The sequence below is a fragment of the Microcebus murinus genome, chromosome 26, assembly GCF_040939455.1.
Source record: "Microcebus murinus isolate Inina chromosome 26, M.murinus_Inina_mat1.0, whole genome shotgun sequence".
Taxonomy (NCBI): domain Eukaryota; kingdom Metazoa; phylum Chordata; class Mammalia; order Primates; family Cheirogaleidae; genus Microcebus; species Microcebus murinus.
Window position 1 is genome coordinate 21,050,460 of NC_134129.1, and position 22,293 is coordinate 21,072,752.

A 22,293-nucleotide genomic window follows, 5' to 3' on the forward strand; every position below is an offset into this window, starting at 1 on the left:
CCATAAAGGAAAGACTTGATAGGCTGGACTTCATTCCAATCAAAGTTTCATGCTCTGTGAAAGACACCGTCAAGGAAATGAAAAGACAAGCCACAAACTGGGAGAAGACATTTGCAAAAGACGTAGCTGATAAATATTTGCAAAAGAGTGTTATCCGAAATATACAAAGGACTCTTAAAACTGAACTATAATAATAATAAAACCCTCAATTTAAAAAATGGGCCACTTTTGCAATTTGGAAAAGAGGCAGTCAAATTATCCCTCCTGCTGATGATATGGTATTATATCTGAAAAATTCTAAAGATTCCACCAAAAAAAAAACCTCTTAGATTTGATAACTGAATTCAGTACAGTTCCAGGATACAAAATCAATGTACAGAAAATAGTAGTGTATCTATACAGCAGTAACAGTCTCGCCGAGAACCAAATCAAGAAGGCAATCTAATTGACAATAGCTAAACAGACAAAAAAAATTTGCCGGGAATACGTTTAACCAAGAAGGTGAAAGATCTCTATAAAGGAAAACTACAAATCACTGATGAAATTGTAGATGGCATAAACAAATGGGAAAAAACACGCCATGTTCTCGGGTTAGAGGAATTAATGTGGTCAAAACAACTGCATTTCCTCAAAGCGATACAGATTCAACGCAATCCCTACCAAAATACCAACATCATGTTTCACCGAATTAGGAAAAACAATTGCAAAATGCATACGGAACCAAAAAAAAAAAAAGGGCCCAAACAGCCAAAGCAATTCCGAGCACAGGAATTGTATGTATGTATGTATGTATGTACGTACGTATGTATCGGAACACCACATTTGTACCCCATAAATACGTACAATGATATGTCAGTGAAAAACAAAACTTTAAAATACAGGCAGAGATGGCTGTCTTTTATTAAGGAAAGTGTTAATTCCAGACTCAAGTTTTTAGGGGTGTAAATCTTCGAGTGGATTGTAGCTAAGCTTACCAGGACGGGAGATGGGTACCAAGAAATTAAGACAATGGAGCTAATCTGCAAACGCTGCCAGTCCCTGAGAGGGGCCTACTGCAACACTAGGCCTCAGAAAGGTGGGGGCAGCTGGACCCCCCAGAGGAACCGTGCGGGGAGTCCCTCGGAACAAACCGGGTGCACACGGCTGTGACATCTATCTTTCCACTTTAGAGCACACTGAGAAAACTCTGTATCAAATATAACCGCCTATAAAAGTTTAAATCGCTTGCATCCGAGTGTTGCGGCCACCTTTTCGTTCCCTCGCCAAATCATCTTTAAAGCCACATCTAAAACGCAACAACAAAAAAAAATGACAATAAAAACGGGTTTTGGGGAGTTTTCCCAGATTCAATATTCCTACTGAGGATGGATTAAGCCACAACTCAGAACTCCAGCGAGAAACGGTATCTTGAAGCCAGCACTGCGAGGAAAGGAGTCAAACATGCGGGACCGCCGCAGACTCTACATATGCCGTCTCCAAAGAGGCAGGCGCTCCTATCCGTGGCGATTCTTCGGCTCCAGCAGGGATGGAGCTAGGCGGGATTTATTTCACACGGAAGGCTAGAGAGAATCTGTCTGAACACCGGGGAAAGGGGCCTCAGGAATGAAAATGCACCCTGATTCTCCTGCTAGAATAAGATTATATTAACACAACCAGACACATCTGTAGTTATCAATTAAAAAATCAGTAGCTGTGTGTTGGTGTTCTCCCTGTTCCTATTCCCCGAGACACCCTTCACTTCTTTTTCTCTGTGCCTGGCCTTGAAAAGGGCCCTTCTGGCTGGGTGCGGTGGCTCACGCCTGTCATCCTAGCTCTCTGGGAGGCCGAGGCGGGAGGGATCGTTTGAGGTCAGGAGTTCAAAACCAGCCTGAGCAAGAGTGCGACCCCGTCTCTACTATGAATAGAAAGAAATTAATTGGCCAACTAATATATATATATATGTAGAAAAAATATTAGCCGGGCATGGTGGTGGTGCATGCCTGTAGTCCCAGCTACTCGGGAGGCTGAGGCAGGAGGATCGCTTCAGCCCAGGAGTTTGAGGTTGCTGTGAGCGAGGCTGACGCCACGGCACTCACTCTAGCCTGAGCAACAAAGCGAGACTCTGTCTCAAAAAAAAAAAAAAAAAAAAAAAAAGGCCCTTCCTCGAGGGAGTCTCTGTGCTCCCCCGTGCCCCGCTGGTCAGGGACAACTTCTGTGCCTAGTGACACAGGCACCTGAGAAATGTGTGTGGAATGAAAGTAACAACAACAAAGGCTGTTTTCAAATTTTCTTTTCCAGTTTTGCGATTTAAAAAGAAAACTGCCCTAGTCTTCTCTGAGAAACGCCGTTTGTACGATGGTCCCCGGTTGAGAGCAAAGATCATTTCAGATCATAGGAACAGAGAGTTAACCAAACACCATATGTTGAGTTCCCCACGACCTGTGCCCCTATTACTAGGGTTGGAAACCTATGGGCGACTTTTGAAGGCCAATGGTATTAAACCTAAGTTTTACAATGATTTAAAGAAACCTGCTCTTCTTTAGTCTTTTCCTTTTTAAAACTTTCAGTTCTCATCTCCTTTTGAAAGAAAAAGTATTAAAAATTAAGATTCTAATTCGAGGATTCTCATACCTTAGTTTTATGACACCCTAATGTTTTTCAGTTATCTCAAGACTGAAGAATTATTTGTTCTTTAACTTTATTTTAATAAAAGTTTATTGCAGGAGATCTGTAAATGACAGAAAAAAGAGAGAAAAGAAAAATTACCCATGTGAGAATCGTGTTAATAGTTCGTGTATTTCTTTTCAATCCTTATTCCTATGGAAACAAAATTGAGATTATTCTGAATGTCATCAGGTATTCCATTTTTTTCCCACTAAACATGAATCTTAAGCACTTTTTAGAATTAAGAAACTAGTATCTGTTCACAAACATATGAACCTTAGCAGTCACACCTTAAATTGCTGGGTGTGTATTCTGATATTTTTCTCTTATCATAAGCATTTTGCCATGTTATTAAATATTATGCAAAAGTGCTTCCAAAGACTGCATTCTATTCTACCTTACAAAGGTGCCATAGTTTAACCACCCTCCTAAATAAATGTCTTCTAATTTCTTCATACTGAAGCCAGTCTTTTTTTAGGCTATCAATTCCTAGAAGTGGAATAACTAGGTCAAAGGGTAGGGCTATTTCCCAGATTCTTAATACCTGCTGCAAAAGTTCCCTCCACGTCGACGGGCCTAATTCACGCTCCCATCGGCAGCATACGAAAGTGCCTATCTTATAAAACCGGGTTTGCTGTGTGAAAACTAATATTGATCCACTTACACGATAATTTGGTAAGTACATGATTACACTGTTATCATCTGTACGGGCCCCTTCCTGTCAACTAACCAAACTGTGTGTGCGCCCATAGACTCAGTCTATGTCTTTTTTTTATCTTTATGTCTTTAGAGCAGGCGCCCTCAAACTACAGCCCTCGGGCCACATGCGGCCCGCCGAGGACATTTATCCGGCCCGCCGGGTGTTTTTGCCGCCGCTGCCTGTCCTGCTTAGCAGCCGGCTGGTCCCGGGCCCACAGTGCGCATGTGTGGAATGTGCACCGCTGTCTCCAACGGTCTGGGGGACGGTGACCTGCCCCCACCCTGTTTAAAAATGTGAGGAGCCCTGCTCTGGAGAGACTGTCACCATGCACGGGACATTCATTCGCTTGCTCTGCAAATGTTTACTGGATGCCGAGTGGGCCTCAGACGCCGTTCTAGTTTCTGCAGATCCAGCTCTTAGGGAAGTTTACACTCTGGGGGAGATGAACAGAAAAGGAACAAGAGTAAAATGACAGTATGCCAGGCAGCAAGTGCCAGGGCCCAAAATAAAGCAGGGAAGGAGGACTGGGGAGGGGGCGGGGGCAGGGGGAGGGTTTGCAGTTCTAGACGGGGCAGGTATCTGAAGCGTGCCCCTGCAGGCATGCGCGGGAAGGGTATCTCAGGAGAGCCAGCCCAGGAGGGCCAGTGTGGCAGGAGCGGTGAGGGAGGGAACAGGACTGCTGGACCATGGAATCACAGACACACCTCGTGCAGAACCTGGTGGGCCTTGTCAGCTGTCTGTTATTCTGCGACAAAAAAAAAAAAAAAAAAAAAGCCATAGGAGGTGTTGAGGAGAGAGAGATAACTGGACATACTTTCGTAAGACCATAAAGCCGCTGTGCTGAAAATACGACATGCAGGCTAGGATCACGCAGGAAGCCAGGGAAGAGGCTATTTCAATAACTCGGGCAAAAAACGATGATGACCGACACTGAGACGACAGAGATGATGGGAAATGGATTCTGAATGTATTCTGGAGGTAGAACCGGTGGATTTCGCTGAGGTCTTGAAAGTCCGTGCGTCGTGTGATAAACTGAGCGGGCAAGCACGAACCCCAAAGGTTTTGGGCAGCTTGAAAAGATGAAGAGGCCGTTTACTGAGAAGGAAAAGACTACGGCAGGACGTTTTTGGAAGGGGAAGTGAGGTAATTGGGAGTTCTGCTTTGCAGATGTTGAGTTTATCAGTCCTCTCCCAAATCTCAGTGATGCTCAGATTGCACTGGTTATAGGTTGGTTGTCTTTCTGTTTCACGTGTTTTTGTGCATTCAAGGATCTTTTTTTTTTTTGAGACAGTCTCACCCTGTCGCCCAGGCTAGAGTGAGTGCTGTGGCGTCAGCCTAGCTCACAGCAACCTCAATCTCCTGGGCTCAAGCAATCCTCCTGCCTCAGCCTCCCGAGTAGCTGGGACTACAGGCATGCACCACCACGCCCGGCTCATTTTTTGTATAAATATTTTCAGTTGGTCAATTAATTTTTCTATTTTTAGTAGAGACCGGGTCTCGCTCAGGCTTGTTCAGAAATCCTGACCTCGAGCAATCCGCCCGCCTGTCTCAGCCTCCCAATTCGTTCAAGGATCTATGCAGAAAGTGCAGCCTGTATCTGGATGGCCCCATTTTCACAGAAGAGAGAAAACTGCTACAGCAGAATCATGCAGCAGCTCTTAAAACGTCCTCTCGGGCTCGGCGTGCGACACTTACTGTGTTTCCCCGGAAATAAGACAGGGTCTTCCATTTATTTTTCCTCAAGAAGACACCCTAGGGCTTATTTTCAGGGGGTGTGTTATTTTCCCCTCAAAGCCTCAGCTTGCAGAATGCACAGGGTGGCCGGGACCTGACAGGGGGAGCCGGCCTTGTTGGTGGGGCTGCCTGCACCTTTCCGGTCACCTCTGGGACAGTCTCTGATGGGGCAGATGAGAAGGGTTGCTCGTGTTCTTTCCCGCTCCACAAGGACATGCATGGGTTGTGCAGATGCGTTGCGTGGCCACGCCCATCACTAGGCTTATTTTCATGGCCACACCCACCACTAGGGCTTATTTTCATAGCCACGCCCATCACTAGGGCTGATTTTCATAGCCATGCCCACCACTAGGGCTGATTTTCATAGCCACACCCACCACTAGGGCTGATTTTCATAGCCACACCCATCACTAGGGCTGATTTTCATAGCCACGCCCAGCACTAGGGCTGATTTTCATAGCCACGCCCACCACTAGGGCTGATTTTCATAGCCACACCCATCACTAGGGCTGATTTTCATAGCCAGGCCCACCACCAGGGCTGATTTTCATAGCCAGGCCCACCACCAGGGCTGATTTTCATAGCCACGCCCATCACCAGGGCTGATTTTCATAGCCACCCCCCACCACCAGGGCTGATACTCATAGCCAGGCCCCTCACCAGGGCTGATTTTCATAGCCACGCCCATCACCAGGGCTGATTTTCATAGCCACGCCCATCACCAGGGCTGATTTTCATAGCCAGGCCCCTCACCAGGGCTGATTTTCATAGCCACGCCCACCACCAGGGCTGATTTTCATAGCCACGCCCACCACCAGGGCTGATTTTCGTAGCCAGGCCCCTCACCAGGGCTGATTTTCATAGCCACGCCCACCACCAGGGCTGATTTTCATAGCCACGCCCACCACCAGGGCTGATTTTCATAGCCACACCCATCACTAGGGCTGATTTTCACAGCCACGCCCATCACTAGGACTGATTTTCACAGCCACGCCCATCACTAGGGCTGATTTTCACAGCCACGCCCACCACCAGGGCTGATTTTCATAGCCACGCCCACCACCAGGGCTGATTTTCATAGCCACGCCCATCACCAGGGCTGATTTTCATAGCCAGGCCCCTCACCAGGGCTGATTTTCATAGCCACGCCCACCACCAGGGCTGATTTTCATAGCCACGCCCACCACCAGGGTTGATTTTCATAGCCAGGCCCCTCACCAGGGCTGATTTTCATAGCCACGCCCACCACCAGGGCTGATTTTCATAGCCACGCCCATCACTAGGGCTGATTTTCACAGCCACGCCCATCACTAGGACTGATTTTCATAGCCACGCCCACCACCAGGGCTGATTTTCAGGGTGGGGCTTCGATTGCGCAAATGCTTAGACATCCTGCTGGGGCTGATTTACGGGCAGGTCTTATTTTCGGGGAGACACGGTGTGCTCACATTCTGTTGACCAAAGCCTGCTGCGTGGCTCAGCCAACGTCCGTGGGGCGAGGAAGCGTATTTCATCCTCGGGATGGTCACCGTGCATCACATGGCACCGGGGGGATTGTGCAGCGGGGGTGCACAGCCTTCTCACCTGAGGGCAGGGAACAGCTGGGGGCAGCCGTGTAATCTACCTCACCACCCAAGTGCGGGTGTCAAGTAGGCAACCGGACACAGGAGTCTCGGATTCCAGGTAGAGAAAACAGGTTTCAATAAATTATGTTTTTTTTTAAAGTCACGGCACCGAACCGCTCAGCGAACGAATATAGAGGAGGATAAGACACCGCCGCGGGGGAGATACCCACGCCCAGTCTGCGGGCAGGGGAGCGAGGAAGGGCCCGCAGGAGAGACTGAAACGGAGCGGCCACAGCGGTGGGGCAGAACCCGGAACGCTGAGCTCCGGAAGCCAAAGGCGGACCGTGCCCAATGCTGCCCACGGGTCTGGCAGTGCAGGCCCGCTGCAGGGAGTGCTTTTTGGTGAACCTGCGTTTTATGTTTTTTCTCTGAACATACTATGTAGACACTTCTCAAGAGAATTAGCCTAATGAAAATGTTTAATTAAAATGTTTAAGTAATTTAGTTTTGCCAGAATGTCCTGATAACATATATCACTAAGTGATGCAACGTTTTAGAGTTGTGTTTTATCAAACACATGATATATCAACAGCATATTAATAAGAGTTCCCTTTATACTCAAAACTGATTATAAAACGATTAAGAGCAATTACAGTTTGGTTTTGTAAAACAAAAAAAAAACAAAAAAAAAACCCTACAAAATAACAAGCACACTGAAAGGAAAAAAAAAAAAACAATTCTGTTCAAAAACGCAAGCATGATTTTTAGGGTAAAATAAATCAGATTATATTATTCAGTTCTTAGCACATAAGGTAAAAATAAATTTGTGTCCAACAAACATTTATCAAGAGAGAAGAATCCCAAATAAGTTGCTCTTATTTACATACGACATTCACTAATGGAAAAAGCATCCTGAGGGACTAGGTCCACCTCACTCTGCCAGCGAAATCAGACAGATGAAATATAACGCAATAAGCATTTTCTTTTTACATAAAACCAACTCTAGGGATGCAAGTAAACTTAAATGCAACTACGAAGGCTGTCAGACAATCTTTTTCTATAAATGCCTTCCAAAGTTCCATTTCAGAGACAGGAATGAGGGATTTAGGGGAGACAATCTTCAAATCAACATTTTACCTTCAATTCTTTGCTTCAGTGACTTCTGGCAGTTTGGCAAATTGGGGGTCATCACACTTAAAAGAAACGGCGCCAAAGCTCGACATACGCAGTCTAATAAGATAATATAAATTCCAAATGCCTGTGCAATTTTCCGTCGTTCTACTTCAAAATGTTAGCAGATTTAAAATGTAAGTCATTCTTTAGATGTGTAATTTTAGCAAAAAGGCATCATCTAAATTATGAGATAATTAGGGTAATACTGAAAATCATATACCCAAAACTCAAGTTTTATGACATTCTGTTATTCTGGGGGGGGGGGTATGGAGAGGGGGACATATTGAGGGATTAACTTTGTTTCTGAAAATTTTCCAATCTGACCTTATCTCACATGCTGCTTATTGTATGTTCGGGAACCTACCTCTTGAGAATCAGATACTACTGGCTGCCAATACAGTCCATTTCAAGACAGATCTCCACCTCTCCTCCTCTCACTGCTATAGTCAATGTGCCACCTTACACAGTGGGGCCTGCTACCTACAGTAGGTGAGAAATCATCTCAAGCCAAAGCCGAATATAGGTACCGAAGCTCTCTGACACGTAATAGGGTTATGCACCGATAAAGCCCTCTTGACATAACAGGGGCCTACGCACTGATAAACCCATCACAATGCTGACAAATGGCTACGTCGAACCATCCTAAGTCAGGGACCATTTGCGTACTTCACCTTTGACGGTTCTCAGACTTTAGACCCTTCACTATTCCTCCTCTCTAACATGATTTTTACAATTATTCTACAGAGAATGTTTTCCTTGAAAATACGAATGCTCAATTGTTAAGCACCAGAATGAGACAAAGAAATAGTAATTCAGAAAAAAGAAACCTGAAAAACTAAATATTATCTTATTTTCAAAGAAAGAAGCCCAAATACCCTAGTTTTAAAATTCAGATTTGACTGTATTCTAAAAGAGGAAACGTCATACTTTTCCAAATTCCACAGAAACATTCAAAACCCTAGATGTGTTGCACTCTTTTATGTCAAATTTTATATAAACGAATTTCAACATATCAGTGCAGAACAGAACTAGAAAGAAAATACATCAACATTAACCTTAAATTATTAAGAATATTATGAATTCAACCAAAATTAGATTAGAAAACTCAAAAGAAATATCAGAAATTGGCCTTTCTAAGGAAATCCTAAAAAAATTTACCATTTGGAATAACTTCTATACATCAACCTTGAGAATCTTTTTAACAATGAGTTAATTATTCTTGTCTAGCTCTGTGAAATTTTTCTGAGCAATTTCACTAGGAGGAAATTGGATACAGTTTGGTACTTTCCCATACAGTTAGTTACACAGAGTAACAACTGGCAGGCGAGGAGGGGGAGGGAGAGAGAAGATATCAAGTATAAAATGAATCATAATGGATAAAGCAAATTATTTTAAAAGTAGGAGTGGCTGGGCACAGTGGCTCACACCTGTGACCCCAAGCACTTTGGAAGGCTGAGGAGGAGGGATCACAGGAGCCCACGAGTTGGAGACTGCTGTGAGCTACAATGACACTACTACATTCCAGCCTGGGCAACAGAGTGAGACTCTGTCTTTAGGTAAAAAAAAGAAAAAGAAAAAGAGAAAAAGAAAAAGAAAAAGAAAAAGAAAAAGAAAAAGAAAAAGAAAAAGAAAAAGAAAAAGAAAAAGAAAAGGAAAGGGAAAAGGAAAGGGAAAAGGAAACGGAAAGAAAAAAGAAAAGGAAAAGAAAAGGAAAAGAAAAGAAAAGAAAAGAAAAGAAAAGAAAAGAAAAGAAAAGAAAAGAAAAGAAAAGAAAAGAAAAGAAAAGAAAAGAAAAGAAAAGAAAAGAAAAGAAAAGAAAAGAAAAGTAGGGGTAAGGAATTTGCAACTGTAAATACAGAGAAACAAATTATATAAATATATAAAATGAATTTTTCTATCTTAAAAAATAAAATTAGAATGCCATTTCACTTAAAACGTACAGCATGCAAAATGCTCCGTAACGATGAAAAAAACAACACACCAATGTAAATTCTCACAAGTTTCCAGTAGATGACATTTCTGGGTCAAAAACCACCACCACAGGCCCTTTAATCAAAGATTTATTTCTCTGTTTCCAGCATTACAATTTGCCATAATCCACACACGTCCATCTCAGCGTTAGGGCCGCGCGGTAAGCACTCGCTTATTCCAGCAGAGAGACCACCCAGCCACCACTCTCCACAGCCAGCACCTCCTGCTGCCTGAACGTTTCAAAGTGCAGATGAGTTGTTTGGATGGAGACAGGAACAGTTTTTCATTATGTTTTCAATTATTGAGACGTGCATGTTTTTTCACCTTGGTAACGTATGGTCATTAGAAAGCTATTTCCTTACATACTCTGTTACAGTCAACACATCATGCTAGATGTCCATCTGTAGCTCCAACAAACTCGTAGACACACTATTGACTACGTTATACAAAATCGTGACCATAAGTTTCAGTGTAAGAGATTTTTACTTGTCTCTTTCTTAAAGCAAGAAATATCCCACAGTTCAGATTTACATAAGTAGTGCCTCTTTTTAAATAAATTAAAAATAAAATGCAATCCAGTCTATAAAAATTATAAATATTTCTAGTCCATTTTACAGAATGTTAAAATGGTAATAAATGTATTACCTCCCAGTAAATAAACATTATGGCACTGATGCCAGTTAAAAAGAAAAAAAATCATCACGCTGGCCCATGGAAATATCTAGGATTATTTTGTATCTCCTAACATTAGAAAAAGTAAACCAAATAAGGGGAAAAAGCCAAGAAGAAAAAGAAATTCTACAAAATGGCAACTCCTATGACCTAAAAGTGCACAATAATGCCTACATTCGATGTGGTGAACTAAGCCATTTCTGGAATGAACACCTGTGGGTGACCAGGTTAGGAGGGTGTTGTTCTCAGCACTCAGGTCAAAATCACAAGGGCTATGGAAATGCCTTCCACGTTCCGTAAGGAAAGACGGACTCTGAAACGGATTGACTGCTGGAAAACCACACAAGACTGATCGAGAATATTCAAGATGGGCATTTTGGTGGGGTGAGATCTTCAGTGGCATCAAAATTAAAGACGGCACTCCCGTGTACCGATGCCGCTTACTTTCACCGGCGTGAAGAGAGGAAACATGATTGCAAAGTACGACACGCACTTGACAGGCTAAGGTGGGGAATCACGAACAATTTTAAGTGACCGAAACTGTTCCCTACGGAGGCATGAAAAAAACATGATTTTCAAATTGATTCAACTTGCAACGTGTCTCTTAGATGTAAGAAGAAGATTTCATTCTGTGGCCTGTTGAACTGCTCTTTACGTAAAGTATTTCCTCCACCTTAAAAAAAATAAAATGCTTCTCGGGGGCACTGACTCCTCAGAGTGGGGGAGGAGGGGACGCCCGTGCAGAGTGGCTTCACGTACTTGTCTCCACGGCTCCCCCAAGGTGACTCCTTCCGCCAGATTTACAGGATCTCCAAGTCCACGTGTCGAACTTCGGGATTTCGTTTCTGGAAGGAAAGATCACCACCACGTTATTCATAGCAAGATAAAATCTTATGTTTCTTTTTATTCCTTTTCATCACCAGAGCCACTGAAAACACACGGTGGTCAAGCTATTTCACTCTAAACACACCAACAGGAGAAACATTTGCATAAGAAAACAAAGATCAATAGGTGAACAGGCACTATAAACAGTACAATTAATAGTCCCACCTCCCTGAGTTTGTTCACGTGCTCATTGATTCAGAAATGAATGCACTAGTACGGGCCAAGCATTCCAAAGCACTGAAAATACGCTTTTTTTGTGTGTGGTGAAAGGAAAATTACTGCAAAGCAATAATCATCAGAAAGAGTAAACTGATAATCACTTATTGCACATACTTCAGCAACAACCCCCACAGTCTCAAGCCAGGCACCGCGCTAGAAAACGGAGCTATGACTATTAAATAAGACTCGGCTCCTGACCCTGGAGGACCCGATTTCGAAGCCAGAGACAAGCACAGCAATACTCACCTACCCGTTACAGTACTAGAGCTGACAGTGAAAACAGTTCAAAGTTTACTGAGTACTTCACTCATGGGCCAAGCACTGTGCTAAGGGACTTTAGGGGCACGCATGCACGTTATGTTTTAAAATCCTCATAATAACCTAATTATTATCTCCATCTTACATATGGGAAAGCCGGAGTCTGAAGACATTATAACCACAACCCTGTCCAAAGTCACACTGCTAGTAAGTCATGGAGGCAGGGCAGAGTCCGGGCCTGGTCTTTCCAGACCCCGTGGCTCCTGACTATCGCAGACCAGAAAGGCTTCGGTAAGGACAGACCATCTGAGCGAGGTCTGAGCGTGGGGAGCCTTCCAGGTGGACACTGGAGGGCGCCTAGGCAGAAAAAAACCAGCACGCGCAAAGGCGGGGCTCCCGGGAGGCTTGCGCCCCGGCACTGCAGCGCGGTTAGCACAGAAGCTGCGGGAAGGGCAGGGCTGGCGCCCAGGCTGGGAAAGCAGCAGAGAGCAGGCTGTCAACAGCGTTACATGCCGGCTTAGGGAGCCTCAGCTGAACAAGGGCGCGTGCCGTCTACTGTCACGCGCCCGCTCTGTGCCAGACACCGAAGCAGGCGGCATCGGACAGGAAGCGGTGCTTGCCAGCGGGCCCGCATCTGGGAGTGAGGCCGTGCAGGTGAACAAACGGGCGACTGTGACACTCTTCTATGGGGAACCGTGAAGGTTTGGGGATTCTTTTTCTTATGAGTGCACAAAGGAAGGACACCTACATCGGTCCGAGGGGAACTTAAAATGTAATAAAATGTAATATGATAATGTGAGAGTGGAAGATAAAAAAAGGTGCATATAAAAGAACTAAATCTACAGCCATCAAAGAGGAAATAAATACTGCCAAATCAAGAGGAGCAGTATAATAAGACTTCTATGTAGAAATATGGCAATCAATAAAAACACACTAAAAGCATTAAAAATGGCTGTCTCTGAGAGGTACGATTCAGGGACTCGCAGGGTGATACTTGTGTCACCTTCTTTTCAGTTGTTTGACTTCATGAACTTTGTGCATTTGATAAAAGTTGCCAAAATAAATCAACAAGGGGAGAAATGCTCCTGTAAGCGATTCTTATAACCAATCAGGATTAACAATTCCTAGATGAAAAGTAACACCCTAGGACTGTGTTCATACTACTTGTATTCAAGGGATTCGGCTACAAAACTAAGATCTGGCACAACGCTGGAGCCCTGCTCTAGGCAGAACCCCCACTGGGTGCACAGGGTTCTCTAGCAGCTGGTGCTGCTCGAGTGGGCCTGGCCGTGCCCCCTCTTGGACCCCGGTTGAGCGTGGCCAGGGGCTCGCAAACACGGAGGGCACTCTTCTTCCCTCGGCATTTTCTTTATTTGAAACTATTCCCTGTCTCTGGAACTCCTTAAATTCAACATGGAATAAAAAACTATTTCTCCAAACACAAATGAAACTGAATTTTATGTTCCTACTCCATTCAACCCTTATGTATCCTACTATGGCTTCAAAAATTTGGATGCAATGGGGAAGTCTGACATCATTCTATTTGAAAATCACTACACAACAAATGTATAAAACTTTATTTCAAGAAAAAAACCTAAAAACTTAATTTACTCTGCTTTTTAAATCAAGTTTTCAGAGAGAAAACTAATCAAATTTGTAAAATATATGTGCGCAATACAAAGCAGACATACACACGTGTTTGCTGAACGAATAAATGAATAAAAGAAACAGGATTAATGTCCTTAAAATTCAATGTTTACTGCCTAGCAAGGTATCATGCGCATAGTAGAAACTACTATTTGTTTAAAAAAAAAAAACAAAAACAAAACCACAAAACCTGAAAGTCAATAATTGGTGCCCAACTTATAATTTTCATCCATTTATTCAACAAATACTTTCAAATATACTATATCCCATGCACTGTGCAATGTCAATTAGACTATTTTATACACCAGAGAGATTTTTATTCCAATACTCATACAGAGAGGAAAATCAAATTATATAATTTCCCAATGCTACAGACTCAAGTTAAGAAAATGTAATAGTAGGATACAACTAGAGAAACAAAGACAAAGTAAAGCACAGCATTTAGCCGGAACATATGAGGAATCTGCAAATGCTATGGCAGCCTCCTAATTCCAATAAAATCATTTCACCTGAAACATAAAACACTTCGTGGAGGGATAGAAGGGTTTGTCTACACTCAGATGTACAGAAGGAGAACAAAAAAAAAATTTATATTAATAGTTCAAAGAACTTCAAATAAGGTATGTTTTATAATTCTCATTTTGTAATGAGAATTTAAGAATTAGTCTTAGTCTCGATTAATTTTAACATCATTACTTACAAGTTCTAAAATTTTAGGCCAAAAGTATCATCTATTCTAATACTCAATGGCATGACTCAACAGAGATGGCTATACTGGTGCAGAATTATATTAATGAGTGTGACCTTCCAAAGTAATTCAATAATAATTAAAATTTAAACTTGGAAGGCAACCATGAGATACTGAAAATGAGAGTATGCCAGTGTACAAAGTTTTGTGTCCAAAAGAAAATCAGCTTGTTGTCATGAATATGAAGCATAATTGCATTCATACAATTCCTTTTGGTTTGGTACCTCAACTATGAAGAACTTTCCTTTGACTTAAGATTAATAATACTTTATTATTTTAGCCAGAGATGTTTCCACCTGAATGTATGGATTAAACTTAGCTTCCTGGTCTGACAGACTTATATAATTCAAAAACACTATTAATGATTTAATAGCATTTAATTAAAGTACAAAGGTAGCTAAACAAAAACAATGAGCTTATCTGATTGTGATAGGAATAAATACAGTTGAGAATGACCGATTTGGTAATATTGCTTTTTAGAGACAGGGTCTCACTCTGTTGCTCAGGCTGCAGTGTAGGAGTGGCGTGATCATAACTCACTACAACCTCAAATTCCTGGGCTCAAGGGATCCTCCTGCCTTGGCCTCTCAAGTAGCCACGACTAGGGGTGCCGCCATCCTTGGTTAATTTTTTTTTTTTTTTTTAATTTTTAAATTTTGTTTTGTAGAGCTGGAGTCTCACTACTATGTTGCCCAGACTGGTCTCAAACTTCTGGCCTCAGCTCTTGTTCTTTGCTAAGCGCGAGTAAGGTTCCTAGAAAACTTTCAAAATGCTTTTAATTTAAAAACAAACAAAAAAAACCCCTTTTGATTATTTTAGAAACTGAAGAGGCATTATAGAATGTGGTTATAAGTATAGAATTTGGAATTGCATAACACAGTTCAAATCACAATTATCCTATGTCTTTGGGTAAATTATCCAACTTCTCTAACCCAATCATTTCCTTGCTTATAAATACCTACACATGGAGTTACTGGCATGTAGAAAGCATGTGATGCACTCAGTGTCTGATGTAGAGTAAGTATCAAAAAACTGGTCACCATTATCATTATATTATTTTTACAAATATATCTTACTTTCAGTTCCTTCTCAAGTCTATCTACTTCGGCTCCTAAAGTATCAATAATATTTTCTCCATGCTTAAGCATAAAAGTCTCTAGTTCTTCAGAAGTTTTCACTTCTTGAATTTCCTATAAAGAAAATGAAAGCAAGAACAAATTAATTTCTAAAAATTCCTTGACAATTCCTTTAAAATAAAAACGTATAACAAACATCATTAAATTTAAGGAAAAACAAAAACCTTTAAGCCATAGGCAACGGATTAGCTATTTCCAAAAAAAATTCAGATCAAGAAAACTGAACACAAGAACACACTATTCAAGAAATGGTATCAGAACAATCATTTTCTTGTGAGGAAAAAGTACTAAATCCCTACCTCAGACTATCAAACAAATAATTCTAAGTGGATTAGAGATCCAAGGGTAAAAAGCAAACCGCAAAACTTTTAGAAGAGAATATTTTTATGATAATGGGACATGGAAGGATTTTTCATGCAAGATGATAAAAAATACAGAGGAAAAGATTACAAATTTGACATTAAAATTAAAAACCATAGTAAGTCTTCTGTACAACAGCAAAGTGAAAAGTCAAACTAGAAAAAGATATTAGCAGATACATAATTATGGAAGAATTAGTGTTGAGCATATTAAAAATAAAATGCTTAAAATCTGTCAGAATAATAAAAATTAACTGAAGACAAATTAAAAATCAAGAAGCAATGTAGAGGAGATTCCAATGGTCAATGAACTTCAATGTTTACTAACCTCACCACTCCGAGAAATAAAATTAAAACAAGATATTATTTCACACCTACCACATTTTCAAAAATTTCAAAACTCTACCAATACAACCTAGTAAAAATATGGAGCAACAGGAACTTTGATAAGCAATGGTGGAAGTTAAACTGACACACTTTGGGGAACCATTTGGCAATTATCTGGGGAGGCTGAAGACAAGTACACTCAATGGCTGACCTATTTTAAATCTAGCTATCCACATGCTACCTTAAAGAAACTTTCGCACGTGTGAACAAGGAAACACGTATGTGAACAAGGAGACTGCCAACATGGCACTACTGCATAAATGCCCATCAGCTAGAGAAAGGACAAATAAATTGTTTAAGGTCTAGGGAAGTAGATAGCGACAAAAACAGTTCAGGCCCCCACTGTCTCTTTCCAGATCCCGTTCTTCTTTCTCCATCCTCAGAATTAGACAAGGACAAAATGTAACACAGCAAGATGTTAAGGTTTGACAACGGCCAAGTAATAGCCTCTGTGCTACTCACTGCATCATCTCCCGTAAATTCTCCTCTAAATTATTCTTAATAAAAAAGCATGGATTCTGCAGTCAGGGAGATCTAGACTCACATCCAACTGCATATATATGGCTCTGCAACTTTGGGCAAGTTACCTCATCTCTCTGCGTCTCAACTTGCCTCTATGTTAAAACGAGAATGTTATTTCTACACCCCACAGGGCTGTTGACGGTAAATTGGATAAAACAGATTAACAAGCACTTAATAACAAGTTTGTTCTTCTGCTATCTCCTTTGAACCACGCTATAGTAAAGAAAAAAGGTCTGTGTCAAAAAAAAAGATTTATTTTGTTTACTTTAAAAGTAATTTTTCTAACTCTCAGCCCCTCAGCTATATAGGAAAATGATAAATACATAAACTTACTTGTAGCATTTGATCAAAATCTTGTTTTTCCAAATAGGACCTTGTAACAACACGTCCATCGAAATCTACTTCTGCCTTAAATCTTACTTTACCTAATCCCAGATCGGTGGCTTTAACGTCATGAATTGCCCTGCAATCAACAACAATGCATATAAATTTACATACACACATCATATACGCACACACGCATATACACTGTAATGGCACAAAGTCTAGAATTCTCATTTTTTTCCCCTGCTAGTGATGAAAACGGACGAAGATGGCCCCAGAGCATTCACCATTAAGTGTCACCTACTGTTTCCAAGTTCACCGTCTGTTTAGAATTTTTTGCATAATGCCACACAAAGGCCCCAACTTAACAAATACTATCTTATGTTAATTTATATACATTATGAGTTATAAAGCTTGGGTATTAAAAAATCATTAACTCAAAATCACTTTTCTAAAATGTCGTTGTGTTATCTCATGAACATTTTTCCCCCATATCTACTTAAGGCTTTCCTAAATACCACTTACTTACAAAGGCAAATTTTTTTTGAGAACAACACTCATCACTTTTATATTCACCAGCTTCTTTAAAAGTCCTCACACGATGCTATGAAGTTCCCTGTCGTAATGAATGAGGCTGATATTAATAACTACCACGGGGGACGGATGCGGGGAGCACTGGGCCAACACGCATGTATAAAATGATCAATACGTGGAGCCAAGGTCAAGGCAGGCGACTAAGCATGGCTTTTGTCAAGTTGCAGGGCAGCATCTTCATTCCACGGATGGCAGCACAGCCCCAGAGGGCCATGTGTGACTCACTCGAGGTAATTCAGCCAGGAACAGCAGACCCCGGCCCCGCGAGCCCCCTGGTGTTTGTTCCCTTTACACCAGGGGTCCTCAAGCTTTTTAAACAGGGGCCCAGTTCACTGTCCCTCAGATCGTTGGAGGGCCGGACTGTAGTTTTTTAAAAAAAACAATTATGAACAATTCCTATGCACACGCTGCACATATCTTATTTTGAAGTAAAAACACAAATGGGCAAAAATGCCCGCATGTGGCCCTCGGGCCGTAGTTTGAGGACGCCTGCTCTACACGGTACACCCCCCCCCAACCCGGACAGGACAGCAGGTGCCCGAGCACAACCGCGTCTCATCCTGCCCCGACCCGCAGTGGTCCATCTTCCCCAGAAAACTGCCAAGAAAGTCTCTTCTTTCAACGGTGACCCTCACGACATCTTTTCATTACAAGGATATACAAGAAGTAACAAACCACTCTGCGGATAAGTTACTTAGCTAAAAAATAAAATAAAAAATTTTAAGAAAACACTCTCCGTATCCTGGGAACATAGAGATCTACTAAAAAATAAGCCCGTGAGACTTCAAAGTACTCTTGAAACGTTTGACGCTGATTTCTGAGTGATCTTGAGCAAATTACTAAATACTGATAAAGAACTGAGTCCAAACTTCTTTATCCATATGAAGAAGCTATATTTATCAACTATCTAGGGTCAAATAAGAATGGTTTGGCCGGGCACGGTGGCTCACGCCTGTAATCCTAGCTCTTGGGAGGCCGAGGCGGGCGGATTGCTCAAGGTCAAGAGTTCAAAACCAGCCTGAGCAAGAGCGAGACCCCGTCTCTACTATAAATAGAAAGAAATTAATTGGCCAACTGATATATATATATAAAAAAAAATTAGCCGGGCATGGTGGCTCATGCCTGTAGTCCCAGCTACTCCGGAGGCTGAGGCAGAAGGATCACTCGAGCCCAGGAGTTTGAGGTTGCTGTGAGCTAGGCTGACGCCACGGCACTCACTCTAGCCTGGACAACAAAGCGAGACTCTGTCTCAAAAAAAAAAAAAAAAAGAATGGTTTAATATTTACACAGTTATATATGCTCAAGTTGAAACAAAACTTGTCCAGACTGGCAACACACAATAAAATTTATTCATTTTCAAAAAGCCTATCTACTTTCAGTCCCTGGGAAGTATTAATAAATTTCATTATTTGGCTAATATTTAAGTGGCAGCTGATGTACCTGCTCCTCATTTTCTTACACGTGAGTAACTGCAGACAGGTAACTGTCCAGAGATCGGTTTCTGCCTCGGGTCCTCAAGCCCTTGGGGGATCCCACCTCTCTGAACGTGGGCGACACCCAGTGACTTCCTTCTGACTAACGGACTGAGGCAGAGGCATGAGATGTCATTTCTTTTTTTTTTTTTTTTCCTCCAGAAGTCTCTAAACATTTGGCAGAGATGTCATTTCTAAGCTCAGGTGACTGGCCTGTGCGTTCTGTGTTGCTCACACGCAGTCTCTAATGCCTTATCAGCGTGCACGCTTTGGCTGAGCAGGCTCCCGTGCGGGGAGGCCCCGGTGGCAAGGAACTAGGCCCTGCTAACCACCGTGTACGTTCAGGCGCAGCTCCTTCCCCAGGAGCCGACTCTGACCCCAGACGGCATCCTGACGACAGTCTGCGAGAGACCCTGAAGTTGAGGACACAGATGGACAGTGCCCAGACCCCTGCCTCACGGAAACTGTATGACGACAAATCTCATTTAAACCACTAAGTTTTGGGCTGATTTGTCACACAGCAACAGGTAACTAACAAGCTTGCTATAACACACTGTTTAAAGAACTGCACGAACTTTCTGGATCAACAACATTCATCTTGTTCCAACAACTGATTCATAGATCGTCACTGTTCCAGAAAATTTCAGTCTTTCAGTTTGTAGCTCTCTTTGAAACTTTACTTATTAAACAATATCTGTAAAATTATAAACATATGTACCGAAAAAACAGGGCACCAAAATACGTAAAGCAAAAACTGACAGAAATGAAGGGAGAAACAGACAATTCTACAATTATATCTGGAGACTTCAATACTCTGCCTGAATAACGGACAGAGCAACGGGGCGAGACGAGCAACAGGGAGGCTGACGTCGTGAACACCACGAGCCAACTACACCACACAGACACCTACGGAACACTGCACACAACAGCGGCAGAATGCATCTTCTTCCCAAGCGCATGTGGAATACCCTCCAAGACAGACCACATGCTAGGCCATAAAACAAACCTCAGGAAATTTAAAAGGACAGAAGTAGTAGAAAGTATATTCTCTGACCACAATGAAATAAAACAAAGCAACAACAAAACTAAATTTGGGAAACTCACAAATATGCAGAAATTAAACAGTACACAAAAAGAAATAAAAAAGAAGTGGGAGAATATGGTAAGATGACTAAAAATGACATAACAGGCCAGGCACAGTGGCTCAAGCCTGTAATCCCAGCACTCTGGGAGGCTGAGGCAGGAGGATCGCTTGAACTCAGGAGTTAGAGATCAGCCTGAGGAAGAGGAGACCCCATCTCTACAAAAATTAGGAAAAATTAGCCGGGCATGGTGGCATGTGCCTGTAGTCCCAGTTACTCAGGAGGCTGAGGCAGGAGAATCAATGGAGCCCAGGAATTTGAGGCTGCAGTGAGCTAGGAGGATGCTACTGCACTCCAGCCAGGGCAACAGAGTAAGACTATCTCAAAAAATAAAATATGCACACACACACACACACACACACATGCACATAAAATAACAAAATTTATAGAGTGCAGAGAAAATAGTACCTAAAAAAAATATATATATATATATAGCTACAAATGTCTATGCTAAAAGAAATATATCAAAACTTAACCTACCACCTTAAGACACTAGATGTCTTCAAAAGAGAAAACTGAACCATTAAGTTACTAAGTCTGGTACTGATTTTAAGAATGCTCAACTTCTGAGTTGGGTGGAGGCAGGGATGGGGGAAAGAGACTATTCGACTTCTAATCTGTTTTAAGAGACTGGGACTCAGCACGTTACCCAGGCTGGAGTGTAGTGGCTGTTCACAGGCACAATCATGGTGCACAACAGCCTCCAACTCTTGACCTCAAGCCATCCTCCTGCCTCAGCCCCCCGAGCAGCTGGGCCTACAGGCCCGTGCCACCATGCCCAGTTCTGAATTCATGATCTTGATCTAATAACTACTTTTCAAGATTAAACATACAGGGCATTGAATATAAATCTAGTAATCACTAATATGTTGTATTAATTCAGATATAGAGGTCATTTTTAAAAGGCTTAACTTAAAGCTCTCAAGTATAACCCAGAAGAAAAATATCTTCTTATTTTAAAGTTTGAAAAAAATATACATATAGCTAGTGGAAAATTAGGATTTCAGAAGTTTGTTCTTTTACTTTGTTATAAAACTATAATGCTGCTGAATTTCACTGACAAGTACTACCGTGTTTCTCTGAAAATAAGACCTACCCATAAAATCAGCCCCAGCAGGATTTCTAAGCATGTGCGCCATAGAAGCCCTACCCCGAAAATCAGCCCTAGTGACGGGCGTGGCTGCGCAGCGCATCTGCACAACCCATGCGTGTCGTCGCGGAGAGGGGAAGAACACGAGCAGCCCTTCTCATCCGCCCCGTCGTGACAGGTGCTGTCCTAGAGGTGACCGGAAAGGTGCGGGCAGCCCCACCAACAAGCTCGGCTCCCCCTGTCGGGTCCCGGCCATCCTGTGCGTGCTGCAAGCTGAGGCTTCGAGGGGAAAAATAACACATCCCCTGAAAATAAGCCCTAGGGTGTCTTCTTGAGAGGAAAAATAAATAGAAGACCCCGTCTTATTTTCAGGGAAACACGGTATTGGAACCCTGTATCTCTTCTGCTGATGATCTCCTAAGTCTTCAGTTCTTTAGTCCCACACAATTTAAAGGATAAGGAAAAAAACTTCTAATAAGCTAAAATGGAGTCTGTTTTCAAAAGAAATATACATCATACCTAATTTGGTGATCACCTCATGAATAAAAATCTTTTAAAATACGTTCAACGAGTAATCGCGACAGGAACATAAGGCGAATGTAAACTTTCACCTAAAGGCTACACATTAGGTGCTTCCACATTAAGGAGCCAGCTACTCCTATCATATCTGACTACTCCTTATTCTAAAAAGTTTAGATATACAGAATTTAAAAGGGAACTTTGAAGGAGTTTCCTAAAAAATGTATTCTCGCTTCCCTCCAGGATTATAATTCTGAAAAGTAGCAGACTTTAAAACGTTCTGAAGGCGAGGAACCCAAAACTTCCCCTGGCAGAACGTGGCGGCGGCGGCGCTGGGAGGGGCTGACCTCACGGACGGGTCGCTCTCCAGGAGCTCCGTGAGCCGCTGCACCTGCTCCGGCTGGATGGACCGCCCGAGGAGCACCTCCGTGTTGGTGTAGATGAGGAAGGCCGAGACCACGCCCAGCAGGGTGCCCACGCCCAGAGAGCCCAGGCTGTCATACAGCGGATTGCCTGGACAAAGCACAGAAGAA

At 42.4% G+C, this 22,293-nt stretch overlaps 1 protein-coding gene across 2 annotated transcripts in view; it reads right to left on the minus strand.

Moving 5' to 3' along the window:
• Positions 1-9,859: 9,859 nt before the first annotated feature.
• The window catches only part of SLC30A9 (solute carrier family 30 member 9), a 59,897-nt gene continuing 47,463 nt past the window's right edge, over positions 9,860-22,293 (minus strand). Inside the window, exons 15-18 of one of the 2 annotated variants that reach the window (XM_020284620.2) lie at positions 22,108-22,273; positions 16,953-17,082; positions 15,292-15,405; positions 9,860-11,303 (exon numbers count right to left, since the gene is read on the minus strand). In XM_020284620.2, the coding sequence (XP_020140209.2) occupies positions 11,259-11,303; positions 15,292-15,405; positions 16,953-17,082; positions 22,108-22,273 (455 nt within the window). In that variant the 3' untranslated portion in view covers positions 9,860-11,258. The remainder of the gene's footprint in view (positions 11,304-15,291; positions 15,406-16,952; positions 17,083-22,107; positions 22,274-22,293) is intronic. The other variant, XM_075997849.1, reaches the window with a different exon arrangement.